The 25,178-nt window shown below is 38.7% G+C and overlaps 3 protein-coding genes across 6 annotated transcripts in view; 2 read left to right on the plus strand and 1 right to left on the minus strand.

The window, feature by feature from the left end:
- Positions 1-25,178, plus strand: part of LOC6738062 (venom dipeptidyl peptidase 4) — a 71,309-nt gene that overhangs the window by 37,483 nt on the left and 8,648 nt on the right. For 2 of the 4 annotated variants that reach the window (XM_016171493.3, XM_016171492.3), the window contains exon 2: positions 21,848-21,940. The exons of 1 other annotated variant lie outside the window; for it this stretch is intronic. In XM_016171493.3, coding sequence (XP_016031881.1) covers positions 21,893-21,940 — 48 coding nt within the window. In that variant the 5' untranslated portion in view covers positions 21,848-21,892. Of the gene's footprint in view, positions 1-21,826; positions 21,941-25,178 lie in introns of those variants that run through there. One more of the 4 variants, XM_044922945.1, reaches the window with a different exon arrangement.
- On the plus strand, positions 14,518-15,108 carry LOC6738060 (thioredoxin-2). The gene has a single exon (XM_002084838.4). The coding sequence runs from the start codon at positions 14,604-14,606 to the stop codon at positions 15,021-15,023; it is 420 nt and encodes a 139-aa protein (XP_002084874.1). The 5' UTR covers positions 14,518-14,603; the 3' UTR covers positions 15,024-15,108.
- On the minus strand, positions 18,388-19,346 carry LOC6738061. Its single transcript, XM_002084839.4, has one exon. It carries the CDS (start codon positions 19,259-19,261, stop codon positions 18,464-18,466), a length of 798 nt encoding a protein of 265 aa, XP_002084875.3. The 5' UTR covers positions 19,262-19,346; the 3' UTR covers positions 18,388-18,463.

Raw genomic sequence — 25,178 nt, forward strand, 5'->3', positions numbered from 1 at the left:
TCTGCGGCAACAAATCTTCAGTGATAGTCACGGAAATCGCTTAAATTGTGCAACCAAAATAAACGGATGGCGCGTTGAATTTATGCAAAAATGTAAAAAGTTTGGGGCCGTTCGGAATGCCCAGTCCTTTGGAACTTGTTGTTTTTTGACTCCGGCCACGAGCTTCATTGCGCATTCAAGTGGCCCCGTTTGGCAAATGAAAATGAAAATAAAACCAAGCCAAAAACTTGGACACACCGTCCATGCTCAATTGAGTTTGTTTCGGTTTCATTTCCAGCTAGAGATATTGCCCCCGATTCAATGGTTTTTTTTTTGTTTCTAGTCCTGGTCCCTCGATGATTTGACAAAAGTACTGCATTGGTTTTTTTCGAGGCTCAAATGCCCTTTGCTGGCATAGTTTTCATTACCTCCGCACAAATTTCATAGCCTAATTCGAAGCGCCAATATTGCGTATGCGCCGCGTGTTGCGAGCGTGAAATAAAAGCACGCCAAGCGCGTCCCATTAAAAAGGCAAATAAACAAGTCACAGACACAGTGCCACATTGACCATAAGGACACAAATGTCCTTTCAAGTTGTGTTTCTTTCACACGAAACCACACGATAGAAAAACTAAGGAAAACAGGAGAACTTGGTTGCCCTTTCTGTAAAGTATATACAAAAAATTTACTGAATATAAACTGCTAAGAAATGCTTTTATATAAATACTTTTCCGCACCTAAACTACTATTTATCAATGGAAATACACATTAAATACTTTATTTTCAATCATGAAAACACACAAATTTCTATTCGGTTTATTACCGTTTCCTCTGTTTTTGAACTAATTCCTCAATAAACTCGTCGTGAATAATGAGCAGCACATTAAACGTCCAGTCTGCAACATTAAACAACTCAGTGTTCCCAATATATTTATTTGATCCTTTCGAAAGAGCAGTGAAAGAGGAAAGTCAGCGGTAATCAAGCTTCGCATTCCGCTTGAAATGAGCTAATTAAAGGACCATTCGGAATGGCTAACAAATTTTCGGTGTGTGCGAACCCTCCGGATTCGGAACCCTTGACTTGGCTGAGTGATTAATTTTCATATTTATAATAAAACGCTGAAAAGGTTGGACAAACAGAGCAAACAGAGAAAGGAAAAAAACACACGCACACAAACAGCAACAGAAGAAATGAGAAGGCTGAAAAAAATAACAAAATGGCCTGCACAAATGCCAGCAAATGGCTTTACAAGAGGGTCTGGATGAAGGAAAATCTGTTGAAAACATGCTCACTTTTATATGGTTTATATGCTCCATGGATCCCATATGAGCTGCATAATGAGTGGCATTGGGAGTGGGCTGTGGGGTTGTGAGAAAAAGAGGCGTGGGCTGTGCCCAACAAGTATAATTAACATTGAAAGCCGAGCGAGTACGTCAAATGAGAAATGTGCAAACAAGTGTGGTTGGATAGTGGGGGTTGGGGGTAGAAAATGTTTTAGGGGCTTGTCGGATGGGGTAGTGGGTTTTGCCACTCACACTCGAACACGTCTGCTCAATGGCCTTTCACGCACACACACCTTTTGATATTAAAATTAAAATGGCAAGGGGACCTTCGAGCCTCGGGCATGATTAAAGTGGGCTACTGATATAGATTTATTCCGGTCGAACTATTAACTTGGGACAAAGCCGCTCATCCTTTTTTCTCACTGCTTAATTGTAGGAAAACCCCAAATCTTATTAAGGCACATAATTATGTTTATTGCAACTGTTGCACTGCATTGAACCAGGCTTTTCCATTTGCGGCTTTGTGGACAGTGTGGTTTAGTTTATTTACAATTTGGCACAACTTTTATGGATCGCCATTTCCGAATAGTTGCACATATTTGCATAGTTGCTAGGCATTCAATTAAATCTGTTTTATATTAGCCTGATTAGGTTGTTAATTAATTTTGAACTATAATATTAACTGATAAGAGCGGTTATTAAATGTAAACATGATTAGTTTTTGTTTGACTTTCAGATGTAAATGATTGTTGACGTTGACACTTTAAAAAATATTAAATCAAAACAAATGCATATATAATTTTTAATTCATCAAAGAGATTACAACCAGTTGGGATATTGTGTAACTTACCAGCAATTTGGCCACAAAACGCGACCCAAATGGCCAGTGTTGCATAACACGAAAGTAGCTTCACTAGAAGATTAAATAAAATATACTTTATCCAGCTACTGGACAATCTGCGGCAGCTTAAAACCCAAAGTAAATACCAAAAACTAAAAACAATATCCGCAGCAGCGCGCGGGCCAAAAACCCAAAAACTTTTTATCAAGCGCTTAGTGGCACATCCGACAATTGACAGACAGAGACAGAGGGAGACCGAAAGAGCGAGAGGGCAGAGCCCTAGTCGCGTTGGGATTTGGTTGCATGTACGCAAGTGGCACTCCAATTAAAATGATTGTCTTAATGCCGGGCAGATCGTCAGTGGCCATTACAACCCGTCGAGTTGATTCATTCAGTCTAGTTTTCGGTTTTTCCCTTTTTTTTATTGAGAGTGCTCCATCCGGCTGTACCACCCATCCATTCATTCATTCATTCATTCGCTCACCCGGTCCGTACAACAAAACTAAAATCATCACTTAATGTGCTGAAAATAACGCACTTGCACGTACTCGACTAATTTATTTGATTACCCTTACAATTACGGCGGGGTTTTATTTTCTTCTGTAGTCCGCGAGACAAAGAAACGAGTTTTCGAGTGAAATTCCAAGGTGACGATGGGCATGCCTTTGTCTAATTTATTTTTTGAAGTTTACGTGGAGCTCGCAACTTTTGTACGTTGATTTAGTTTGTGTTCTACACATTAGTCTAATCGGATTTTAAGGTTTATGGCCAAATGCCGGGCAATTGCATTATCTAATCGGAGTATTATGTGAATCTTGTGCTTGGAAGTGTGTGGGCCATAACTTTGGAAACCACGATAAGAATCACTTATTTATGGTCCTTAATTGAGATTAGCTGAAAACTTTAAATCAAGCAAAGTAGTTTATGTGATCCCAAAATCATTCAGCATTTCCTAATGAAAATAACTTCGCTTTCCCTCAATAAGCTCGAATTTTCTCAGAATTGCTGACTACAGTTTAATATAATTGTTTATTCTTTCACTTTTACGTAAAAAGTAACACTTCTTTTGCTGAAATTAGCTTGGACAATATAATTGTCCGCCAGTTCGCCCCTTTTCTTTATTAGTTCCCCACTTCATCCCAATTGCACTCATTATGTCGCACTTGTCCGTCAAAGTTGCAGCTAATTTTCCCCAGCTCAGCAGAAGTTGAAAACTTAATTAACTCATTTCTCAAATATGCACCCCAGGACACCCTCCCTTCTCTTTCAGCTTTTTGAGTTATTTGGCTAGATTTGACATTTAAAATAAATTTACCAACGAAATTGGACAAAGTTTCTGGGGAAACAAACGAGTTGAAGAACAACGAAATGAAATGCAATACCAATGAAGTTGGCCATATAAATCACACGCTCTGTGGCCAATCACTGATAGCACAAATACCGACAATTCTAGTATGATTAGAGCGGTATTATCTAATCCATTCTTCAACTCATAAATTTGTTCACATGAATCCGAGCATTAGTTTGCTGCTTACAATTATCCAGAAATTCAGAACGGCATTGACTTCAAAGGGGATTCCCCCGGCCAGCATTACTGTATCTGACTAATGACGATTAAATAGATGGCCAAAGCACAGACGTATCTTGTATCCACTTATTTGCATTCAAATTACCATTGAAATTATCATTGGGCACGCAAATTTCAATGCTTGAAATGCCGGAGAGAGAAATTGTTTGGGCGCGAGCAAGCAAACAAAAGTATCTCGAACATGTTTGCCAAATGGCCGAAAGACAAAGACTCAGTCCTATTTGATGACCTATCCCACTCGAATTTCTCCAAAACGGTTTCTTTTTTTCTTCGGTTTGAGTTGTAAACATTTGCTCAAAGCAAAACTGGAAGAGACCCAAAAGCGGGCTCAAAATCAATATTTAAAGTGCAGGCAACTATTTTTGGAGGCCTCTCGTGCACAAAAAGAAATTTAGCCTGGTAAATATATATATAATTGTTCGCTAAAAAGTTCAATTATTCCCCTAACTAATTGAAAGAACTACTACTATAAGTGTCTATATTATATTTTTCCCAAGACAATCGTACTCCTTATAAGTTAATCAATGAAAAAGTCTTCAAGTGTAGAAACTAAAGATTTTATTGGGTCTACATCGGATCGCTGTGGTCCAACCATTATGGATATGTGTGTTTGTGTTTGCCAAGAAGAACAAAAGGAACTTTGCAGCAAAACCTTGGAAAAGTTTGTTGCGCGAAAGAGACCGACAGATGTAAAGAGAAAGAGAACGCACGACTAACGACTGTTGCTAATTTGTTGTTTAGGCCCTAGTGGTTTGTTTTGATTTTGTTTGCTTTTATTTGAATTCCCTTGTGGTTGCATTTTTTTTTCTGTTTTCATATTAATTAATAGTTTTGTTTTTCTTTACCCATTGTCATTTTTTGGCAATGAGCTCCGGGCTTTTTGGCTTGATTAGCCCTAGAAATGAAAATCAAGGATTTAAAAATGTAACTTTACCTCGTAGCCAAAATGTTACAATTCAAGCTTAAAAGTATTTTCTTCCGGTCTTAAGGTATCTTTCAATTAATCTTTCAATTTAATTTGATTGAAAATTTCCAAGTTTATAATCCTTTCCGGCAAACTTATAATCTTTGAAGTTTTGCCAAAAGTTTGTCACTTGAAAAAATGTTTTTTCCTGCAAAGGAGCAATTCAGCAAAAATGTTGTAAACTTTCTTTCAACTGGCTGAGCCAGAAAAATTGTATTCAAAAGTAATAAACTTTCGAGGACACCATTAGACCAATTAACTTTTTCAGGGTTATCGCCTAATGTTATTATAATTCGTTTGTGACCTTTGACCATACTTCATTGTTAGTCACTCACTTATTATTATAATAACCAGCTTATCACTTCAATGAAAGTCTTTTTGTTTGGCACTTTGTTGACAGCTCCAGATAAACTGGGTGTGGGCGATGGTTCAGAGCCATAAATTGGCCAAGTGACTCGTTGGCAGGCTTATACATGGCTTTATCGCACTGGCCATATGACTTTGAAGAACTGAATACATTATAAATCAAAATCTTGTGAGCAAGTAAATAAAAAGCAGACAAATAACTTGCTCGTGATAAGAGATAGGAAATTGGACGCTCTGAGTGTGTAAAACTGATTCTATACTTTAAGTTATTGTGCTGTAATACAAAATTGAATTATCAATTCTGTTGTCTCTGCCGATAATTGCAAATTGATATTCCATAATTTCCGTCTCTTAGGCTTCTATTTTCACATCCCAATGAATCCCAGTGATTCCTTTAATCTCCAGCTGGAATCCCCAAAGGACATTTTGTCTGAATTGAAGCTCATCGGGCTTGTTGTTTTCTTTTCGACCACTTTCTTATCTGTACAAAAGACTCGGGCAAATTTTCTGGATTTTTAGCTTCAATTATATGAATATAGTAAATATTTGATTTTATTGTTGGTGTTTTGAGGTGGCTTAGAGTTTCTGCGTAACGATGCTCTGGAGCATTTTCCGCCAACAAAATTTTCCGCCTGCAAAGCTTTTTACTATCTAAAATTGGAAGTACCACAAGTTTCCTTTTTCTGGCCAACTTTTTGTTGCCATTAAAACTAGTTTAACTACGCGGTATGAACATGACGGGATTAATTTTTTCATTTCGCCGTGCGAAACTTGACCCAAGTTTTTTTTATTACCCTCCACTTGCTTATTAAATGCAATCTCCTCTACGTGTAGGCGACATTAATAAGCTGGAAACGTGTGGCGCGCAAATATATACCTATATAAACACCCCTACATACATATATTTGCGTGTTTACTGCGCGCAAGGACATTGTTAAAGTTGACAGCCAGCCTAGATCCTTGCTGCCTTACATTAAATTAAATTTATATGCTTATTTATGAACTTGCAACAATGAAATATTTTTGCGACAAATAAAACTTGAGCCCAACGAGCTGGAAGAAGGGAGCGCCAGATGTGCTGGGCCCAACAGAAAGAGAAAGGTGGCTGCCGTGCGAAAGAGAAGGCATCAAGAGGTGCGGCCAGTTGTAGTTTGATGGCTTTTCTGAATGGCGTTGGGAAAATTGAAGAGAAGGGAATGGAAAGGAAAGGAAGGAAAAGTTTGGTGGGTGGGCCCAGCTTTATGCCTCATAAGTGTATTTTTGATAGCCATTTAAGTATTTTTCATTATTGCTTTTCATGAAATGAGTTTTTGACTTACTCCTGTCATCGTTATGAAACTTCGATGTGGAGCAAATGATCATATTCATATTTGTGCGAATGTAGGTATTTAACCGGAAAAAGGCAAGCATAAAAGATTGCAGTCCTTAAATAAGAACGGTAAAGTGGAGTCTTAAGTCCGAGTTATGGTTTCAATTTAATAAATAGCATACACCTTGAATTCTTATGAAATTCAAGGACGACAACTCCATTCAAATTCAAACTATAATTATTTTTATAGAAGCTTCTTAAAATGAAACTTTAGTTTATCACTTGTATATATTCTAATTACAATGCCTTCTACTTCGATTAGCATACAAAATAAATAGTTTCTGCGTTCACAAGAGCAACTTTGAAATTTAATTAGATTTCACACTTTCGCCACTTCAATACCGATCCTTAACCCTTCTTTGCCACACAACGGCACATATATAAGTACCACAATTGCCATGGTGCAGCCTAATTGAGCCATTTAATTGTCATATAAATCTCGAATTTTATCGCTTTGAGGCAGCAAAAGGAGCAACCGCAAAGCCAGAAGCTCCAAGGAGACAAAAAAGGTGACGGGGTAGCAATAACAACTTTAATTTGACTTCCTTGAACTTGAGACTGGCCATAAGGAGTGCTGCTTGTTGTATATCGTAAACATTTACGATATTCAATAAACTTTTATTTCCGATGTGGGGGCAGACATTTTAAAGTTTTTATATTTTTTCCCAACGCCTTTGGACAAACTGGCGCTGGTAAAACAGTTAATTGAAGTGCGTACTTGAGGGCAGAAATGGCTTAAAATGGGTGGAAAAAGGGGGAAAGCTTTATAGACTCTTGGGCAGTAGTTGGCATCCCACTGTTTTTTTTTTTTTTTTTTGGTTTCGTTCCTCTAAGCTGTTTCTCTGTTCTCTTTTTGCGCCTCTTTTGGCCATTTTTTTTAGCCAACTAAGCTGCAACTCATGAGCGGACAATTTGCAGCCGTCGAGTCAGAATCGGAACCGTTTTCCACATTTAAAAATATTTTTTTGTTTCAGCTCGTTTCTGCTTGCTTGCCTGCCCTACAAATCCCAAAAGCTGTAAATGGAATTCGTTGCAGTTCCTATGCCCTTTAAGAGGGTCTAATTGTTTTTCCAAAGGGATTGCGATGAAAAAGTTACGCTCTTCTCAGTTAAATAACAGCAGAAGGTGGAAAGGATTTTAAAAATAAAACAGTAAAGATTTTATAGTTGAGTTGGTTTGGAATCAGTTATTTTTTATCCTTGCAGTAATTTTTATTTTTTAAATAACATCTTTAGAGACTTTTATTAGCTTACAATTAAAAATGTGGGTTTTTTTCGTATAAAGAGTAGTAGAGAAATTTTCTTTTTGGTATATCCGGCCTAACTTTTTTCCAACTTTCTGCTCACCCTCTCACTAGAAAAGATTTCTTTCTTGTGCCAAGTTGACTTAAAGTTCTGCAATTCGGTTCGGTTATGATTCCATTTACTCGGCCGGCAATTTCCATAGATTGTGGTTGTAATTGCTGCACGTTTTTGTATTAGCCTCATTTGTGAGTTTGGCCCCCATATGAAACGTGTTCCAGCGCCCGAAAGTCGGCTGCAATTCCCAGCTATTCAGCTCCTTGGCATGTTTGGTCTCCTTTTGGCAACTTTCTATCTCTTTCGCAGCAATGTCCTGGCAAACATTTTAAACTCTTGGCAGGCGAACAGAAGGCCGGGAAGCAAGCGAAAAGGGAGTGGCAGAACCAATTGCAATGCTCATTGCCAGGCTGTTGACATTTTAATAAAAATTATTCGTCGCATTGCAGGGGAATCGGTCGGGGGAGGCGTGCGGAATGCAATCGGCCTGGATGAAAGGACCTCAAATGAAATAGGGGCTTGCAGAGGCTGGAAACGAGTAGATAAATGATTTGAAAGCGCATTTATTGCCAGCAAAATGTGTGCGAAAATTAATGCGAGAGCAACCATTCAAAGAATCCGTAATGAAAACCGATAAACACTAGCAATGCTGCTTTCCAAGCGAATGAGCACAATAAAACGAAATGTTTAGGATTAAAGGTAAAATCCTAAAGAGTTTAAGACCTTGATATTGATGATAGTGTTGCACAATGATTGGGTTTAATATATTAGTAATAAATCAACACTCAAACGGATTATTTTTAATAAATCTTACAAGATTATTCTCAAAGATTTAATGCTTAAAGCATTTGAAAATAATAAGATTAGTATGATAGTTTTCTGCACTTCCCTATTTTAATCATTTTTAAAACACCCACTTTTTTCACTTTCTATTCTTAATTTTTTAGACTTCCCGCACACTTGGCTAATTTACGACATAATTAAAAAACAAATATATATCCAGCCAATATTTATTCTTGTTCAATTTGACAACTGGCGTCAGTAACAAAAAAGTAAAACGGGCCAAGTGTCGGACTCTTGAAATATTATATCGAAAAAATTGCATTCTGAGACTCGTAAATCTGCACACAAAAAACGCAAACACATTGACCTCCAATAAAGTGAACATTTTTTCGCATTAAATGGGAGCAAAGACAACAACAATTGAATTGACAGAAAGGAAAAAATGCCAAATGCAAATGAAAAAAAGGAAATCAAAGTTCGCAGAGAAAATAAGATGTACGCAAATAAATTGCATTATCGTTGATTTGCAAAAAATTTATAGCATATAAACAAATTGCTGAGGCAACAAATCTATTGTTTGGATATTTGTGTCTGCGGAAAAAATTGCAAAGCGACTACGACGAATATCAAAAGGCAATCAAATCCTCAAATAACCCCAAAAGAAAGAATTTCGTGTAATATAATTCACTTTTACTGTAGGGACACCAAGCATAAAAACCCCATGAAAAATAGGAGGAAGGGAACCGCTGGCATGGCTGCATGAAATATTGGGATTGTTGGTCTAAAGCTTTGGCATTAGTTCAGTCAGCCAATTTATTTAACGAAAAAAATGACCTAGCTTTGTTTGATAAACAATTCTAAAATAATTCCAAAAACATCAATAAAATATAAAAATGGATCTAAGAAATCGAATTCAATTCTACTATAGAAGGTAAAGTAGAGGTTAAGTAACTGTTCCACAACCAAAGACTTTGACTGCCAGTTATAAACTCTACAATACAATTTACAACTGATAGATGAAATTATCGGGTCGTGTTCATAGACCAACTAAAAAGATTGTGGCATCGATAAAAGTCTACGACAGCTCCCTATCGAGAACTGAACTAGAATTAATCTAAGCAATACCAACTCGTGTTGCGTATAGATTGCGTTCGTCAGTTCTCTACCAGCACCTCCAATTATCGCAAACAGCTCTGGAACCCCTTCAACAAACGAACCCGAGAGCTCTCCAGTCCTTAAATATTTCCGCACAGTTTGCTTTTGCAGTACTTGCACTTTTCAATGCCGTCGTGGTCCCAAGCCACTGACTAATTTTTGCTTTTACCCCTTTTCCGGTTCGGTAAGGGTTATCCCTGCCAAACATAAATTCTGTTGGGTCAGTTCAAGCACGCACGAAAATTAAAAAAAAAAAAAGGTGGAAAGTAAAGTGAAAAGAATGGATGAAGTTGAAAAATTGTTTGGGTTGCTTGGGGTAACAATTCTCAAGGACCCCGGAGCCTTAACCTTGCCGGGTAACTAATGGGTTAAGGCTGCCGAATTCGTGCATTCGGATTCAAGCAGCAGCAGCAGCAGCAGCGTACAATTCTCGTTAGGCGGTATACCAATTGACACTGAATTTAATTCCGCATGAAGTGTTTCGCCATAGCCTGACATTTGAATTGGTAATTCCTGTGCCAGAGATGCCACCGCGATTCGGGTGCCAACCAACAGCCACACTCCTTCTTGCCCCTTTTGGGCATATCTACGCACACCACACAACGGAAATTGCCTTTTTTGCGCGACTTCCGCTTCTGTGCGAGTCCCCTTCTCCCCTCACGCTTTTTTCCCACCCAGCATTCGGCGATACTTCAGTAAGTGACAGCTTGCCATTGCCTCATCATGGAGCTACACTTAGGAAAAATCTCTGCCAAATGGTAAAAGTAAATATATACAATACTAAATATTATTTTATATTTAAATAAATATAAATATAAATATTTTACAATATATCTCACTAAAATATTGGCACACAAAAAGAAGAAAGACGTTAAATTAAAAAAGAAGATCTGTTGATATTAAAAATTTAACTTTAATTTTTTAATTTTTTTAAAATGAAATATGTAAGTGATTCATATTACATAGGGTTAAATTTAACGTCGCATTTGCTGGGATTGCAATGCACTTACCTTTCTAGTTTTTTAAATATTTATATAAATCCTTTTTTTAGTGTGATTCTGTACCTTCAGCATGCTCCTGCTCCAGTTTCTAGTTTCAGCAACACTTGGCATGCCACGCATAATGCTGTCAATGTCAATGTAACGTGTTAATTTCAAAGTGGTTTAGTTTGTTGACGCAGCTTGTTAGGAAGCAAGGAAAGGCTATGGAACAGGATCAGGAGCAGGGACAGGACCACGACCAGGGCAACCCGTTCAGGAAAAGAGCTACTCCTTTCGCCATCTGGGGCGTAAAATGTTGGGGCACATGTGGTTTTCATGCCACTCCATGAGCTCTGTGGGGAGTTACTCGACTGCCTTTATCCTTTTTGCTCACTGCCTGCTGTTGATGATTTCTATCATGGCATTTGATTGATTGAAACTTTTGCCCGAGTCGTGGGTTAAGGGGTTGGAAAAGTGGCGAAGGACTTCGAGGAAAGCTGCTTAGGGAGCTGACGTTTGCTGGTTGTGGCATTTAGTTTATTGAGGCATTTTGCAAGCTGTCGGCTAAGTATTGGCAAAATATTTGCATTTTAAAGTGATTAATTAATTATGGGGCAGCTCTTGGCAGAATGGGGTTCGATCTGCGTCAAGTACAGTCACGTCAGATGTCGATTGCTTACAATCCAAAGTCAATTGATTACAATCGTATAAGAGGTTAGAGACTATTATAATTAAGAAAATGGTATATACATTATATACATATGCTAACAATAATTGAACTTAACCGCTTATAAGTTTTATAATAACGAAAACAACAATACCCAAAATGCTTAACTAAATACGTTAAGCGTTTATACATATTTTATTTCTCTAAATGTCCTCAAAGACTTCAACAGAAGTTCTGCCTAGCCTTCAATCTTGAATAAAATCCTTCCTCTAGGTTGTGAAATAATAAAATAGGCCTACTGTCACGCGGCTAAGTACAGTCGGTCCAATTTCCACGGGGTCGATAAGTACCCCGCCAAGTCTGAGCCCGAATGAAGCAATTCCAATGAGTTGCAGACTCCCAATTTGCGGATTCTCACCAAAGCCCGGACATAAAAGGACTTCTGGCTGCCAAATTCAGTAGGCGAATGCAAATCCCATTCACACGGTTGCGCCGAACAGAAAACCAACAAAAGTCGGGCCCCACATTAGCAGCTTGTAAAAACTGTGAGTGCTCCAAGCCAAGGGCCGTGCTTGTATTCCTGTTTATGCGCCAACGCCTCCTGTTACTCCTGTTTATCCTCCGCCCAAAAGCCCCCTAAAAAGGACCTCCTACACACGCCCAAGCTCATTACAAGGCTCAGCACCGCCAAATGCCAACTGTCATGTGGTTAGGGGTAAGCCCAAGTTCGGTAGTCCCAGAAGCAGAACAACAGGAACAGCTAGGGGAAAATGCTGGAGCTGAGTGCCTGGGAAATGGGGGAAAATCTCCAGCTTCGGTTCGAGCATCAACATTTTTGGCAGCAAATAAAATTTGCTTGTGTTTTCGAGAGATTTTCGTTGACAAAAGGCGTCCGTGGCAGGCAGGAATGGGAACCATACTGTGCTCGTCCTGGCTGGCAAATGAATGTGCAATGCTGCACAGAAAGAAACTCTGAAGAAATAACAAGATTAAAAATAAATATTCCTCAACATTACAAAATAAGCTCTAAAATGAAATGCATATTTATAGCAAATAAGTTTAATGTTGTATTTGCGGTCTTAGGAGACACAATAGTATGTCTCAATATGGGAAACGGAAATAGGGGTGACAGGAAGTGTGTGCCTTTAGCCCAAAGTTCGACGCACTATAAAATCGAAATGCAGGGACTTTCATTGTCGCCCGACGGAGCTCATAAACTTGTTAACTTAAATTGCCGTTTGGGTGTCGGTGTTGGTAGTTGGGCTTGTCTTCTGCTTTCAGTGTTTTGTGTTCGGATTGTTCATCATTTTGTCAGCCAGCATCTGGCATTGACATGCCTAAACGTGCTCCGTAACACCAATTCCGTTGTTGTTTCGGAAAACAAAAGCCAATTATGTGGCCCGCAACGCACAAAACCATCTGCTGACCTGCAAGCCGAGAGCAGAAAGCCAAAGCCAAACTGCAGAAATCCTGAAAACGGCACACTTAGGGCGGCAAATTGCAGGCATTTCATGCTTATCTCAAAACTTCACACTATGACGAACAAATTTCTCAGATTTCCTGGCGGTTTTATGCCTTGAGCTGGGTGTGAAATATAAGTATAAGTGCATATGCCATATCACAACTATATCCATCAACGTAAAATGGTTCGCACTAAAGCCCAAGGAAATCCATCACGCATTCCGGATCTTCTGATTCAGAGGCACCGAAATTTGATTTGTGACAAGAGTAGAGTAACAGAAATCCCAGCCCCATTTCGACCCCATTTTCTAGTTGACCGCAAAACGCATACATATACGTATGTATTTAATCCGCATGCCAGCCACATGGCGTATGCGCAATAAAAATAACTGTCTATCCGCATAACAGACTAGCCCGAGGAAACTAAAAGTCCACAAGCGTGTTTCGAGCACTTGAAGCAATTTGTCTTGCCAGCTACGTGACTTATTCTACTCGCCAAGTACTTCATCAAAAACACGAATATATGGCGGCCAAATATGTTCACTGGATACTTATGTTATTCTCATGCCCGCCATTTTATTACCTTTAGCATTCGCAACGTTCTGGCGGCGGTTCGAGGTCAGCACTTTCGCTGGCAGGACCGAAAAATCCTTGCTACTACCGGATGTTGAACTGATTGCACAACATGTTGCACCAGCGTTGCACACGCGGCAGCCATTTCCGTTCCATTCCGTTTCGTTCCGTCGCAAAGCGCCGCTCATTAGGTTATGCAAGTCGCAGATTAAGAGACGCAAAAAACAACAACACACAGAAAAATATCTTTCTAAATGCAAATAAAAAATACAAATTCTACAGCTATATAAAAAAATTAGAGTTCAGTACGTTAGAAAATATTTTGCTATTGATTCTGGCACCAAATATATTTTTGGAATACAGATTTTTACTCAGTAAGCCGTGTTACAGCCACCAGATTATCAACGACTATCTCAATGGCAAGTGCCAAGAGCTTAAAGATCCCAGCCAACAGAATTTTAGAATCAACTGAAAGATACACTTGAAGCGGGCTTAGACCGCAAACAGCCACGTGAACAAAATCCCACACAGTACAAAAAGTGCCAAGTAAAAGAAAGCATGAAAAGATAGCAAAAAGACAGTAAGAGAAAGGCTTAGGTAAACACACTCAAGAGATAACGCCCCCATTGTGGCGAGCAAACATACTACATGGCAACCAAAGTTGAGAGTTGAAAGGGGCGAGGGCGACTTAAACACACTCAAGATACTGCGGTGCATTTGTCTTAATTTGTGACAAATGCAAGACAAGGCAAACAAACAGACAGCACTATAAAAAGCTTTGGAATGGAAAGACAAAGCAGTTATGTCCTCTTTAAGCCACCTAAAACATGGCATCTTGAATAGTGGTTGCACATTTAAATTATATGGGTTAAACATGTTCACAACACGACTAATCAAAGCGATCTTATATTATAAATAAAATAAACATAAGAATGAACTTATGTTTAATAGAAAAAAAAATAAATTTTTCATAATTTAATATATTCCTAAACAACTGAGTAATATAAAATCTTTTAATTTGGGTTTTTGAAATTTTTATTAGTTAATAGTTATACCCTCAAGCCACTAAAAAGTGCAACTAGGACTAAGAAGAAAAGCCTCAACAACAACTTAAACAGGTGCAAGTCGGAAAACGCCCACCGACTGAAAACAAAGCACATCCATTAGCAGAAAATAAAGGGCAACTAGCTAAGAACCAATTGTCACTTACCCTACAGCGCCTAAAAACTCTAAATTTTAAGTTCGTAAAATTGTGGGTAACATTTTGAAACAAGTTTCTAAAACGACGGTTTCCGATGGCTGCCATGCAGAAGAAGGTCATCATTGTGGATTCGAAGAGTTCCTTCGATAAGCTCATCGATGATGCGGGAACCACCAAATACGTACTTGTCGAGTTCTTTGCCACCTGGTGCGGTCCTTGCGCGATGATTGGTCCCCGCTTGGAGCAACTGGCATCGGATTACTTCGGACGGATGGTGGTCCTCAAGATTGACGTGGATGAGAACGAAGATCTGGCCGTTCAGTACGAGGTCAACAGCATGCCCACATTTCTGATCATCAAAAACCGAGTGACACTAATCCAGTTCGTGGGCGGCAATGTCGAAAGGGTCGTCAGCACGGTGGAGAAATTTGTGGGCAAGGTGGAGGACTCCAAGGAGCACAAGTCGAAAGAGGGAGGTGCTGGTGCTAGTGCAGCTACCGTGCCGAAACTTTAACGCTAAAACAATAACATTCTTGGTGGTCTTTTAGTCTGGTTATCATCATGAAGCATTGATCGAAATTAAAGTGTGTGAAAAAGTTTGGATATACAAATATCTGCCCTATACCCTTCCAATATAAACAGCACTTAAGTACTTTTATATTAGGCTTTCAATTTTAAGCCTCAATTTTACCAAATTGAAAAAAGTACCTTAAAATAATATACCATCTCCTATTTAACATTTGGTAAAAGCCAATTACATTAGGTATTAGGCTGCAGAGTCATGTCAAAGCAGTCATTTGATCTATGTTCTCTTCGCCAAATATATTTTTTAATTAAATCTGAGTGGTGTTGACCTTTACCGCTGCCACTTTAAGTGGCGCCGTTAACGAGATTCCCAATTAAGTAGATTCCAGCCTGGCTAAAACAGTGCACACTTCAAGTCCCGCACCCGCCTCGCTGAAAACAAAGAGCCTTTTGTTGTTCGGAGTCCTCATGCCACTGCAATCTGGGATCTACTTTATAGGGAGCCGGCATTGTCCTAAGCCATTGTTAGTGCCCGTAAGCCGGCCATATGTGCGACTCTCGCCTGTCGCTGCCATTATTTCAATTAGATTAATTAAGCCCGGCCCGCACGGCTCAATGCCCGATGTGTGGTGTGAACCAAGTGGGATATATTTTAGCAGTGATGCTGGCTGGGCATTGCAGGCCCAAAAAGTTAATTACCTGATACCGGCTGAATTGTGAAATCATAACTTCTTTAGACAAACAACGATTAGATTGAAGTCAATTCACTGTCAAAATCATAATTGATGACAATAAACTAGGACATTTATTAAAACTTATAAATTAAAAGTCACCAAACACGTGTCAAAACAGACTTTTCAAATTAAATTCTGGCAAGAGGTTTCTTCTAAGCTTGTGAAATGCAATTTAGAAACAATTGTTTAGAAATTAGAAAATGAATTGGGGAGCATTTTCCTTTAGAGGCATGCAAACCTAAATCATATGAATTGATAAATTCAACAACTATTTTTATTGTGAATCAGTTTTCAATTGTCACCACTGCAATCCGCCAACATTGCGGTCCCATCTGGCAGCCTTAACTTTAAATGCGAATCAGCAACAGGACCGGAAATAGTGGGACAAAGAGGGGAACAGTGTGAGCGAGGGAGAGCGATGATATGTCCTTTGGGCACTGACAGCTGTAAACTGACACTTTGTTTTACTCAACCTTCAGCCGAGTACAATCCTCTATTTTCATTCCTTTTAACATTCTTAAGGACCTTATTGAAAACTTATTTGCCTTGCCGTATTTTTTTATTTTTATTTTATTTTTCTGCCACTTTTTTGAAAGCTCTTGCTTTTGTTTTCGTTATACCGTAAAATCGAAAAGATTGCCAGCGTTTAATATGAGCAAAGGATGCTAGAGGAAAAGAGAAAAAATCGTGGGAGTGACGGCTTGGGCGGGACGGGTACAGCGATAATAGAAAGAGACAGCTAGCTGATGCTAGCTTGACTTTCTTCAGCCAGAGACATTTGCATTTTTATTAAAATGAGAAATTGCAGCAGTTGCAGTTGACTGAAATGCTGTCTTCCTCGTGCCGGCGCCACAAGGATGGACAAAGGAGTGGGGCCCGGGTAGGGGTTAAGGTGGTGCAATGGGGTTAAAGCGGGTCTAGATGGTAATGCGCTTTAAGGAATGACACGAACTGTTAAACAATGGAAAATGAAGTTTTTATTTGATAGTATAAACAAATAAGGTGACGTCCTTGTGGGTTTTGCGATCTGCGATTTTGCAATATGTAGTGTTTTATACTTCCTAAAACGTACATAACTTCTTAATTTATTGGGTTTAATCTCACTAGTTACTAGACAAGCATTCAAATTAAATTCAGATCCAACTCGAACTGCTATCGAGCTTAATATAAATCAACATCAACAATGTTTCAATATTATATAGTTCCTGGCCAATTGTTAGACATAGATATTTTAGTGTTAAGGATAATTCAAATACTAACAAAACGGTGTAATGTTTCAAGCAATTTCCATTCATCAATTAACAATAATAATAGCAAATGATATGTGGTGCAGTGAACAGTGAAACTTTGAGGCAAACTACAGATAAACAATGGAAGTTAATCCGAAACCATATGCTCTCGGGTAAAATGGGAAATCGGAGTAGGAGTGTGGCTATAAATTTGGAACTCGACCAATGCCGAGTCTTCGGCTTGCTGCGTTGGCTGCTGAAATTTATATGCCAAGCCCTGCCAGCCTGGTCGAAAGCCAACCCACGCCTCTCCTCCGCCAGGCTTCTCCTTTGTTATGCAAGTTAATCCTTTTTATAGCTATTGTTCAGCGCATCAACACGCCCCCCTTGAGCAGCACACGCAACCGCCCACGCCCTGTGCATTTGTTTCACAGAGGGGGTGGTGAAAATGGGAAAATGGGGATCTGCCAGCCGAAGGCGGCGAGGCGGGACTTTGGGGGTTAGCAGCAGCTGTGGCACATGTCAGTGCATTTTTCAACGGCTCCAAGAGGCGACACTACCAAGCCAACATATTAGCTGCCACACATGCCGCACAGTGGGTTAAGGAAAGAACCAGGATGGTTGGGTAGTGTTGATACCATTGAGTATGCACAGTAAACAATCATTGGGTGCTGTCCACATATTTTACATAAAAATTCTATAATGTCATAGAAGGACTTGATTATGGTCTTTTAAAATCCCGCATCTATTACCAATTATGATTTATAATAATAAAGTTTTAAATTAGAAAAGTTTTTTCACAACGCAATTCATTACTATACAAGGAATTGTTTAATATTACGTCTTGATTAAAACAAGGAAATGTATTAATTTCTTTATATCTACAAGCTGTATTTATAAGCTATACCAACTTTCGATTTTTACCTTTCATAAAGTAAATCTCTTATCTCTTTCTCTCTGTGTGAGATTGGACTGTGTCCGGAGCTGATGCATGTGTAGCTACTGCTGATATCCAGAGCTGAAATCTGGCGCATGTTGCGGCCGCAGCAAGTGTTTGTGTGGCATGCCGCAAATTCATTATTATTTTCATCTTCCCACCCCCGCAGCTGCATATAAACACTTTCCCGTATGAAGTGGCAGTGGCTGCTTGGAAATCTAGGGAAAACAATGGCGGCAACTCGAAAGCAAATTGCTTCCAGTTGTTATCCATTTCAGGAGACTTAACATCTTAGCTGAATTTTACAGCTCTTAAGTGAACGAAGTCAAGAGCTTAGCCTTTTACTTATATGACTTTCGATATATTTGCTTAATTCCATTTCATCATTCTGAGAAAAAGAGTCATGAGGCTCTTTTCGAACTTAGTCAATGAAGATCCATTCTTTGCCCGATATTTTCATACCCAGATAGTAATAATTTAATCGAAAATAAACTATGCCTTCTTTGAGTCTGACAGAACAATTTACAGTTTAAATTGGATACAACCATTCGCTGAGATGACTGGGAACAGTAGGCTTTCTATCCTTGCCATCGATTCGATCCTGTTCCTCATCACTGCTGCACTGGCTGCAATCGCTAACACTATTTGCACGCCGCAGCTCTTGGTCGTTTGGAGCCGAAATCAATTGCTCAGCAGCAATCAATTGCTGCCTCAAAGCAGTTCGGTGTAAGGATGCGGCTCTCACCCTTCCAGCATCAAGTCGGCGTCGAGCATGAGCTCGAACTATGCCCTCTGCCCGCATGCGATTACGGCGATTACTTTGAACTTCTTCGGGCGAGGGACGAGAATTTACTAGATCCCGCATGACTTCCGTGATCAGTCGAGTCATTTCCTCGGTCTCGCTAGTAGAGAGACGTGCCCCACGTTCGAATCGGCCAGAGGGACGGTTGATCACTTCCCGATGGGATCTCAATGGTCTCCTTATTACTTGCCATGGTGGTGATCCATGGGGTAATTGTGGTCCTGATGGTGAGGACGTAAGGGTAGAATGGGGTCGCAAGTTGGTGGTACCTTGCACAGGTCGCAAGCCGAAAAGTCCGGTATCGAGATCAAGGTTGGATTCTTCGGTACCTGATGATTGACTGCCATCCACAGTGGTGGTTGATAACGATAGCGATAGCAAATCCGTATCCGTACCCGAATCCGATGGACTTGCCAGAATTGCATTGTCATTCAGGTCCTCCGGAGCGAACGATGGAGTCCGTTCTTCCACTGACTCCTCACTGTCCAACTCATCTACCTCTGCACACCATTCGATTTCGGACATTTTAAAATTCGGTGAAAAAGGCCAGGAGTGTCAACGAAAAATAAAATGACTGCTTCAAAGGAGTTCTGAATTGTTGTGTTCAGAGATTTGACGTTTAAATACCGGCCAGAATGACAATAGTATATTTATATGTATTTTTATAAAAAAATTATTGTTCGTACGGTATTTTAATTCGATTATTTATGTTCAATGTGTTCTAAACTTTAGTACGTGTGACTATAAAAGACGATTGCATAGTTAGCATATACTTAGTATATATCAAAACTTACAATTTTATTTTCCCAATCAAGTGGTTTTTGACTTTTAAGTCTAGAGTTCTCTCTGCTCTATGTGTCACCTTTATGGATCTTGCTGCCCTTTGAGAACATGCATATTGGTGTTTGGCTTTTCTGATTTAAAGAAACTGCCGATTATCTACCAACATGTGTGGAAAGCCTATTATCTATTATTATTATCTATAATATACTAACTACTAAATATATAAAATGTGTTACCATTCTATCAGTCTACATGCTTACAAGCAGCGAAGAATGCTTAATTCGATTGTAAAATGCTGATAAATGTTTAGAAAAAAATATTCTAGAATTTAGGCTGTAGTGTTTCTTATCAGATTTTTGTCTCCCCTAAATGTTCCCTAAAATTTTTAACGATCAGTAATTAAATGCAGTTTCGACCAAATTCCCTTGCCACCAACTTAAGTTCAAATGAATTGGAAAAGATGGAGAATTGTTGTGCATGAAGCTCTTCCCTTTTTGGTTTCTGCGAGTGACTGCCCCCTGGCTTTTCAAGTTAAGTGGATTGTGTAAAATTGATGAAACTTCTGTTGGGGTTTTCCCTGCTCCCCATCCGATTTTCCCCAACGTTTGTTTGTTTGGCCATCCGCTGCCCGTCGGTTGCCACTTGCAATTTCTCGTTTTCGCACTTGACAAATGCACAAATGAAAAATCAAACAGTCCGTCGAGCACATTGCATCTGTTGGATTAGCAGACAAGTTTCAAAGGCAACCATTTGGCTGGGGGAGCGAGTAATCGTTGCTCCTATATCAATAACCAGGCGATTTGTCAGTTGAGCGTGGCTTAACCCCCCTCCCCCCCTTTGGGGACAACAAATTACTAGCCGCTTTTAAGCTCATTAATATTTAATGCATTTAGGCAGCCCGGCAGATGTGACCGCCACTAAGGAACATTATGCTCCAGCTCAACCGCAAGTTAAGCAACTTAAATGGGCCGTTTTCAAATATTTATTTGCGCCTTGCTCAGTTGTACATAAAATGACTTAATGGATAGACAGTCGTTAAGGATTAAACTTAAGCCAAACAATTTTGCCAAGGCCAAGCCACAGAATATTTGTAAAGAGAGCTTTAAAAACTATTAAATAATTTGTGTAATAAATGATAAGCCAATTGCAGGCACAATTTTAAAGAAAATGCTTTAAAAGTGTATTCTGACCTCTTTCGATAACATCAAAGTTTTTCTTGGACGCTTTTTTCGCATCCGTTTGACAATTTAGAAATATATTTTATGCACATTACCACAAAGGTCGCAGCACATTTATCACATTTGTTGTTTAGCTGTTTTTGTTGACTTGTTTTTTTTTTTTTTTGTTCGTTTCGTTACCATTCGCCATTGGGGATGCTGTGCTTTTATCTTCGCTTCCAGTTGGCTTTGCTCCACTCACCTACGTTGGCTGTCTCTTTATAGTCGGCTACGCAATTCAATTTATTTGGTATTTCTTATTTATTTTACTTTTTTTTCCAACTTTTTCCTCCATTCTGGGCTCTTGGGTTCGCTTGGCTCGCTTTTGGCACTGACAATTGAAAAACCGCAGTCAGGCGGGCAAACAAACCAACCGACAAACAAACAAACAAACAGGCAAACAAACGTTTATAAACGCGGCCATTCTCATTGTACAACGGGGCGTATGAGTTACGAGTTATGTGCAATGCGCAGTTTGGCTGTCTGTGTTTGTGTGTGTGTGTGGCTGCCACAAAAACTTCTTCGTGTGTCTTCGTTCCTTTCTCAATTTTCTTGGTTTGTTTGCTCATTTAAATTGTTTAATTTGCATTAAGTGACAGGCAGCAGTTATTTTCTTGGTATAAAAAACTCACTTCCTTAAAAAACGTGTGGCATAAAAGAATGAAATAAAATATATAAATAAATAAATATCAAATGTATTGACCAAGCAAAAACCCCGTATTGTTATATGAACATTTTCACTCCTAAAACTGAATCAAAAATAGCTTGGCAACAAATTTAAGCCAATAATTTCTAAAACACATGTGTGTGTTATAACCAAAAATATGGAGAAATAGAACGCATTGTAATAAATCCAGGCATCAATTAAAACGCTCCGAAAAATCCACGACGAAGTGAAAACGTTTCCCATCCAGATGGGAACATTTTTGGAAAATCATGTGAAATGCAAATAAAAAGTGTGCAATAAATCATTGCTAAAATGTCAGAAAAAATTCCGAAGAAATGTACGCGGAATGCAAAACGAGAATTGTCGAACTGGAAACTGAATGAAATACCAAACAATATATATTTCTATATAAATAAAATCAAGTTTATTCCTTTTTTGATGCAGCTGCAAAGTTAAACGCGGGAAGCTAAGTAATTAAAATCCGATAAAATGTCTGGTAATGATGTTTCGGTGACTGAAACAGCACAGAGCGATCAGGTATGTAATCTACTCAACTCAGCCATACTTTATCTCTACATTAATATAATACCCCACAAAATATGGGGTTTTCCCCAAACAAATGCCCACAATACCACACACTATTTATACGGAAAATATTGCATGCATTTAAAGCCTTCAACGCTATGAATATAGTAATGGTAATTAAACCCTTTGATCCCACGCCATTTAAGTATCAACTTTTGTTTACATATTCACTGTTTGATTGCTGGCACGGTTTATATTTGCTATGATTTTGCAGAACGATTTTTGGTTGCATTTTGTTCCGGATATTTTCCAAAAACCATTGTTTGTGCTGCATATTTTATAGTTGGCCTTCCAAGAAGGATGAGGGCACCATAAGTGGTTAAGTGATACCACACTCTCGTTCTGTTTGAATATTCATTTTTTTCCAACAATGATTTTTCTATGTGTGTGCGCGTGTGTTTTTTTTTTTTTTATTTTTGCATACATTATGGGCATATTTAAGGCAATTCGGGGCTTTATTCACATAGCACTTAAAACATATTTATGCATTTGGTTATTTTGTTGAAATTTTATTGCTTACATTTAGGTGTCTGGCACACGTACGCACACGCCCATACTTGATGGGCTGTGGGTTTTTGTGTCAAAGAAATATAATTTATTATGGCTACGTTCTACATTCTAAATTTAGTATTCTAGGTGAAATGAAAATGTTTACATGGGCCCAGCTTAAAGGAGTTATATATTTCTCATGGGAAATGAGAATGGTTTATAGAATAAGGTTTATCAAGAAGGTTTATAGAACAAGAATTGAGTCAGCTTAACTGGATTTAAGGATTTGTAAAAGTTTTGACAAAGATATTTAATCTGTTTATTTATTTATTTCTATATATATAAAAATATTTTATTAAATTCTTCTGTTAAAAATAACATGCGTTAAATTTTAATAATAAATTATTAAAGCAGCTCAATGGTAAAATCAAATTTAATTAAATAAAACTGTTTACAGTTGCGTTACAGAATAATATTAATATGTGTTAATTGGTTCAACAAACACATATGTGCATTTAAAGAATCGTGGATACGTGCCAACAAATTCCACGACCTTGTGTCCCTTTTGTCTGCAACTCAATTACATTTCGGTTATGACAAGTTTTTGGCGCTGCCAGCCTCAATTAACATGATTCGTTACCATGTTTCCAGTATCCTTCAGATGAGCTGCCAAAAATCAAGCCATCGTTGCCTACTTTTTGGCGCACTGATCAAGCACTAATCAAATAGAACCTCAAAGCATCCAGCCAGCCACCCCGCCAGCCAGCTCATGGCAAATTGTTTGGTATTTACATATCATTTGTGTACATCCCAGCCCCGCCTTTCCAGCCCCTTCTAACTCTTTCTGCCCCGGAAAGAGAACCCAAAGACTGCTCATTACGCCAGACGACATCGGAAGATTGTGGGCCGGAGGTCGGAGGCTGGCCAACTGGAGATATGGAGAACGGGAAAGAAGCCGTGACACAGTTAAAGGGCGAGTGTGCAAAAATTTTGCTGGTGCCCTGCCAAGTGGGCTAACGATTTTGTGTCCGCTTTGTCTGCGTCTATGGGAAGATACACTGCGAGAAAGGCTAACAACATTTCGACTAAAGAAAGTCTTACCAACGTAGAATTCTTCTGATTATAGAAATTTCTTATAATCTAAAGAATTAATACCATGAACTAAAAATATATATAGGTGACTTATTAACATTTTTGTCTAGAGTTAGAGTTCATTTGCCTTTAGTAGCTACAAGCATTTTTCGTGTTTTGAAAGGAATATACACTATTTCCAAGCACTTTATTTATCAATTTTTACATTTTTTTTTTTTTTTTGTACTTATTAACTTAATTTCTCTGTGTGTCGATGTGTTTGAGAGCGAGGCGGTCGACATTTGGTCGTTATTTGATCATCATTAGTGATACGAATCGGACGGGGTCTGAGCGTAAGTAAAGTGGGGTCGCCTGCATGTGGGCTCCTCTTCAATTGTCCCCTCAACTCTTTTACTATACTGCACCTATCCCCGTACCCCATCCCCCTCCCGCATGGCAGGGTTCAGAGGTCGCGCCTCGATTTGCTTGGCTGCACCGAAAAGTTGCAACAAAAGTTTCGTTCAACCGTTCGGACCGGTCTTTGTGTTGAGCTTGACTTGGTTGGCTCTTTGATTAAACCCAAAATCCGGCGGGAGTTGCCCAGGAACCGAAAGGATGATGCGGGGTGGGGTGATTCGGTTGCGATAGGTTGGTTTACGTAGTGCAATAGTGTAATTAAATAATTGCGGTGAGCACCGCACTCGCCAAACCAAATCGAGCTAATGTATTTGGCGCAAAATCTCACTCGGTCCATTTTTCTTTGTTTTTTTTTTTTTTTTTGGCTTTTTTCCCTCTATTTCGTTTTATATGGATTTTTGGTATGGTTTTTTCTTTTTGGAGCGCACTGCCATAGTTTTTGGCTCGTTCAAGTTTGACTTTGTTATTTACTTTAACCCGACTTTGGCGCAAATTTCATTTCATAACTTAGTTTTCGTGGTTTTCCCGATGGGGGATTTAAGAATTGCTGTTGATCTAATTTGTTGAGGTAAAAATGTTGAGTGAACCAAAGCAGTTGGCCAAACTTTGTGTTCACTAGCTAAGTTTAGTTGTACCAAGTCCACAGTGGTTATTATCGTGCATTAAAAAAACAAGTTTTACTTTCTTGCATGTTTTACCAACAGAGATATTAACTAGTTTTTAAGAACTATTGTATAACATTTATGTTTAGATAGTTATGGAAACCATTGTTTCATGTAAACGATTCCTAAGAAATATGTCTATGAAATTTGTTAATATTTTTTTAAGTTAAAAGTAAAAAGAAGAGTGTTTTAATGTAGTTGTTCTTATTATGTTGACATCATGATTTGAAGTTAAATAAACTACATTTCTAAAATCGTTTTAATAGAAGCTTACATAAATATTTGCTGATAACATGTTATCACTTTTCCTTTTGTTTTTACGATAACTCAATACTGCACTTTTTTCTAAGATAAAAATTGCTTTTAGAACTCTCAGGAGTCGTACTTGCAATCCTATTAAAAACCCTTTTATGTTATGCAGCCGTTCAGAGGTTGGAATATAAATCTGCCACGTTGTTTTGTATCCTTTGTGTTGTGTTCCGTCTTGTAGTTACCGCTTGCCCCTTTGTTCCTGCCACAATTTGTTTTTGCCGTTGCTTTGAGCCTTACAA

Source organism: Drosophila simulans, chromosome 3L (assembly GCF_016746395.2).
Source record: "Drosophila simulans strain w501 chromosome 3L, Prin_Dsim_3.1, whole genome shotgun sequence".
Lineage (NCBI taxonomy): Eukaryota > Metazoa > Arthropoda > Insecta > Diptera > Drosophilidae > Drosophila > Drosophila simulans.

What these genes read in the sequence shown, in the direction of transcription:
- LOC6738060 (XM_002084838.4), top strand. Translation starts at nt 14,604, where the DNA reads ATGGCTGCCATGCAGAAGAAGGTCATCATTGTGGATTCGAAGAGTTCC.
- LOC6738061 (XM_002084839.4), bottom strand. Translation starts at nt 19,261, where the DNA reads ATGTCCGAAATCGAATGGTGTGCAGAGGTAGATGAGTTGGACAGTGAG.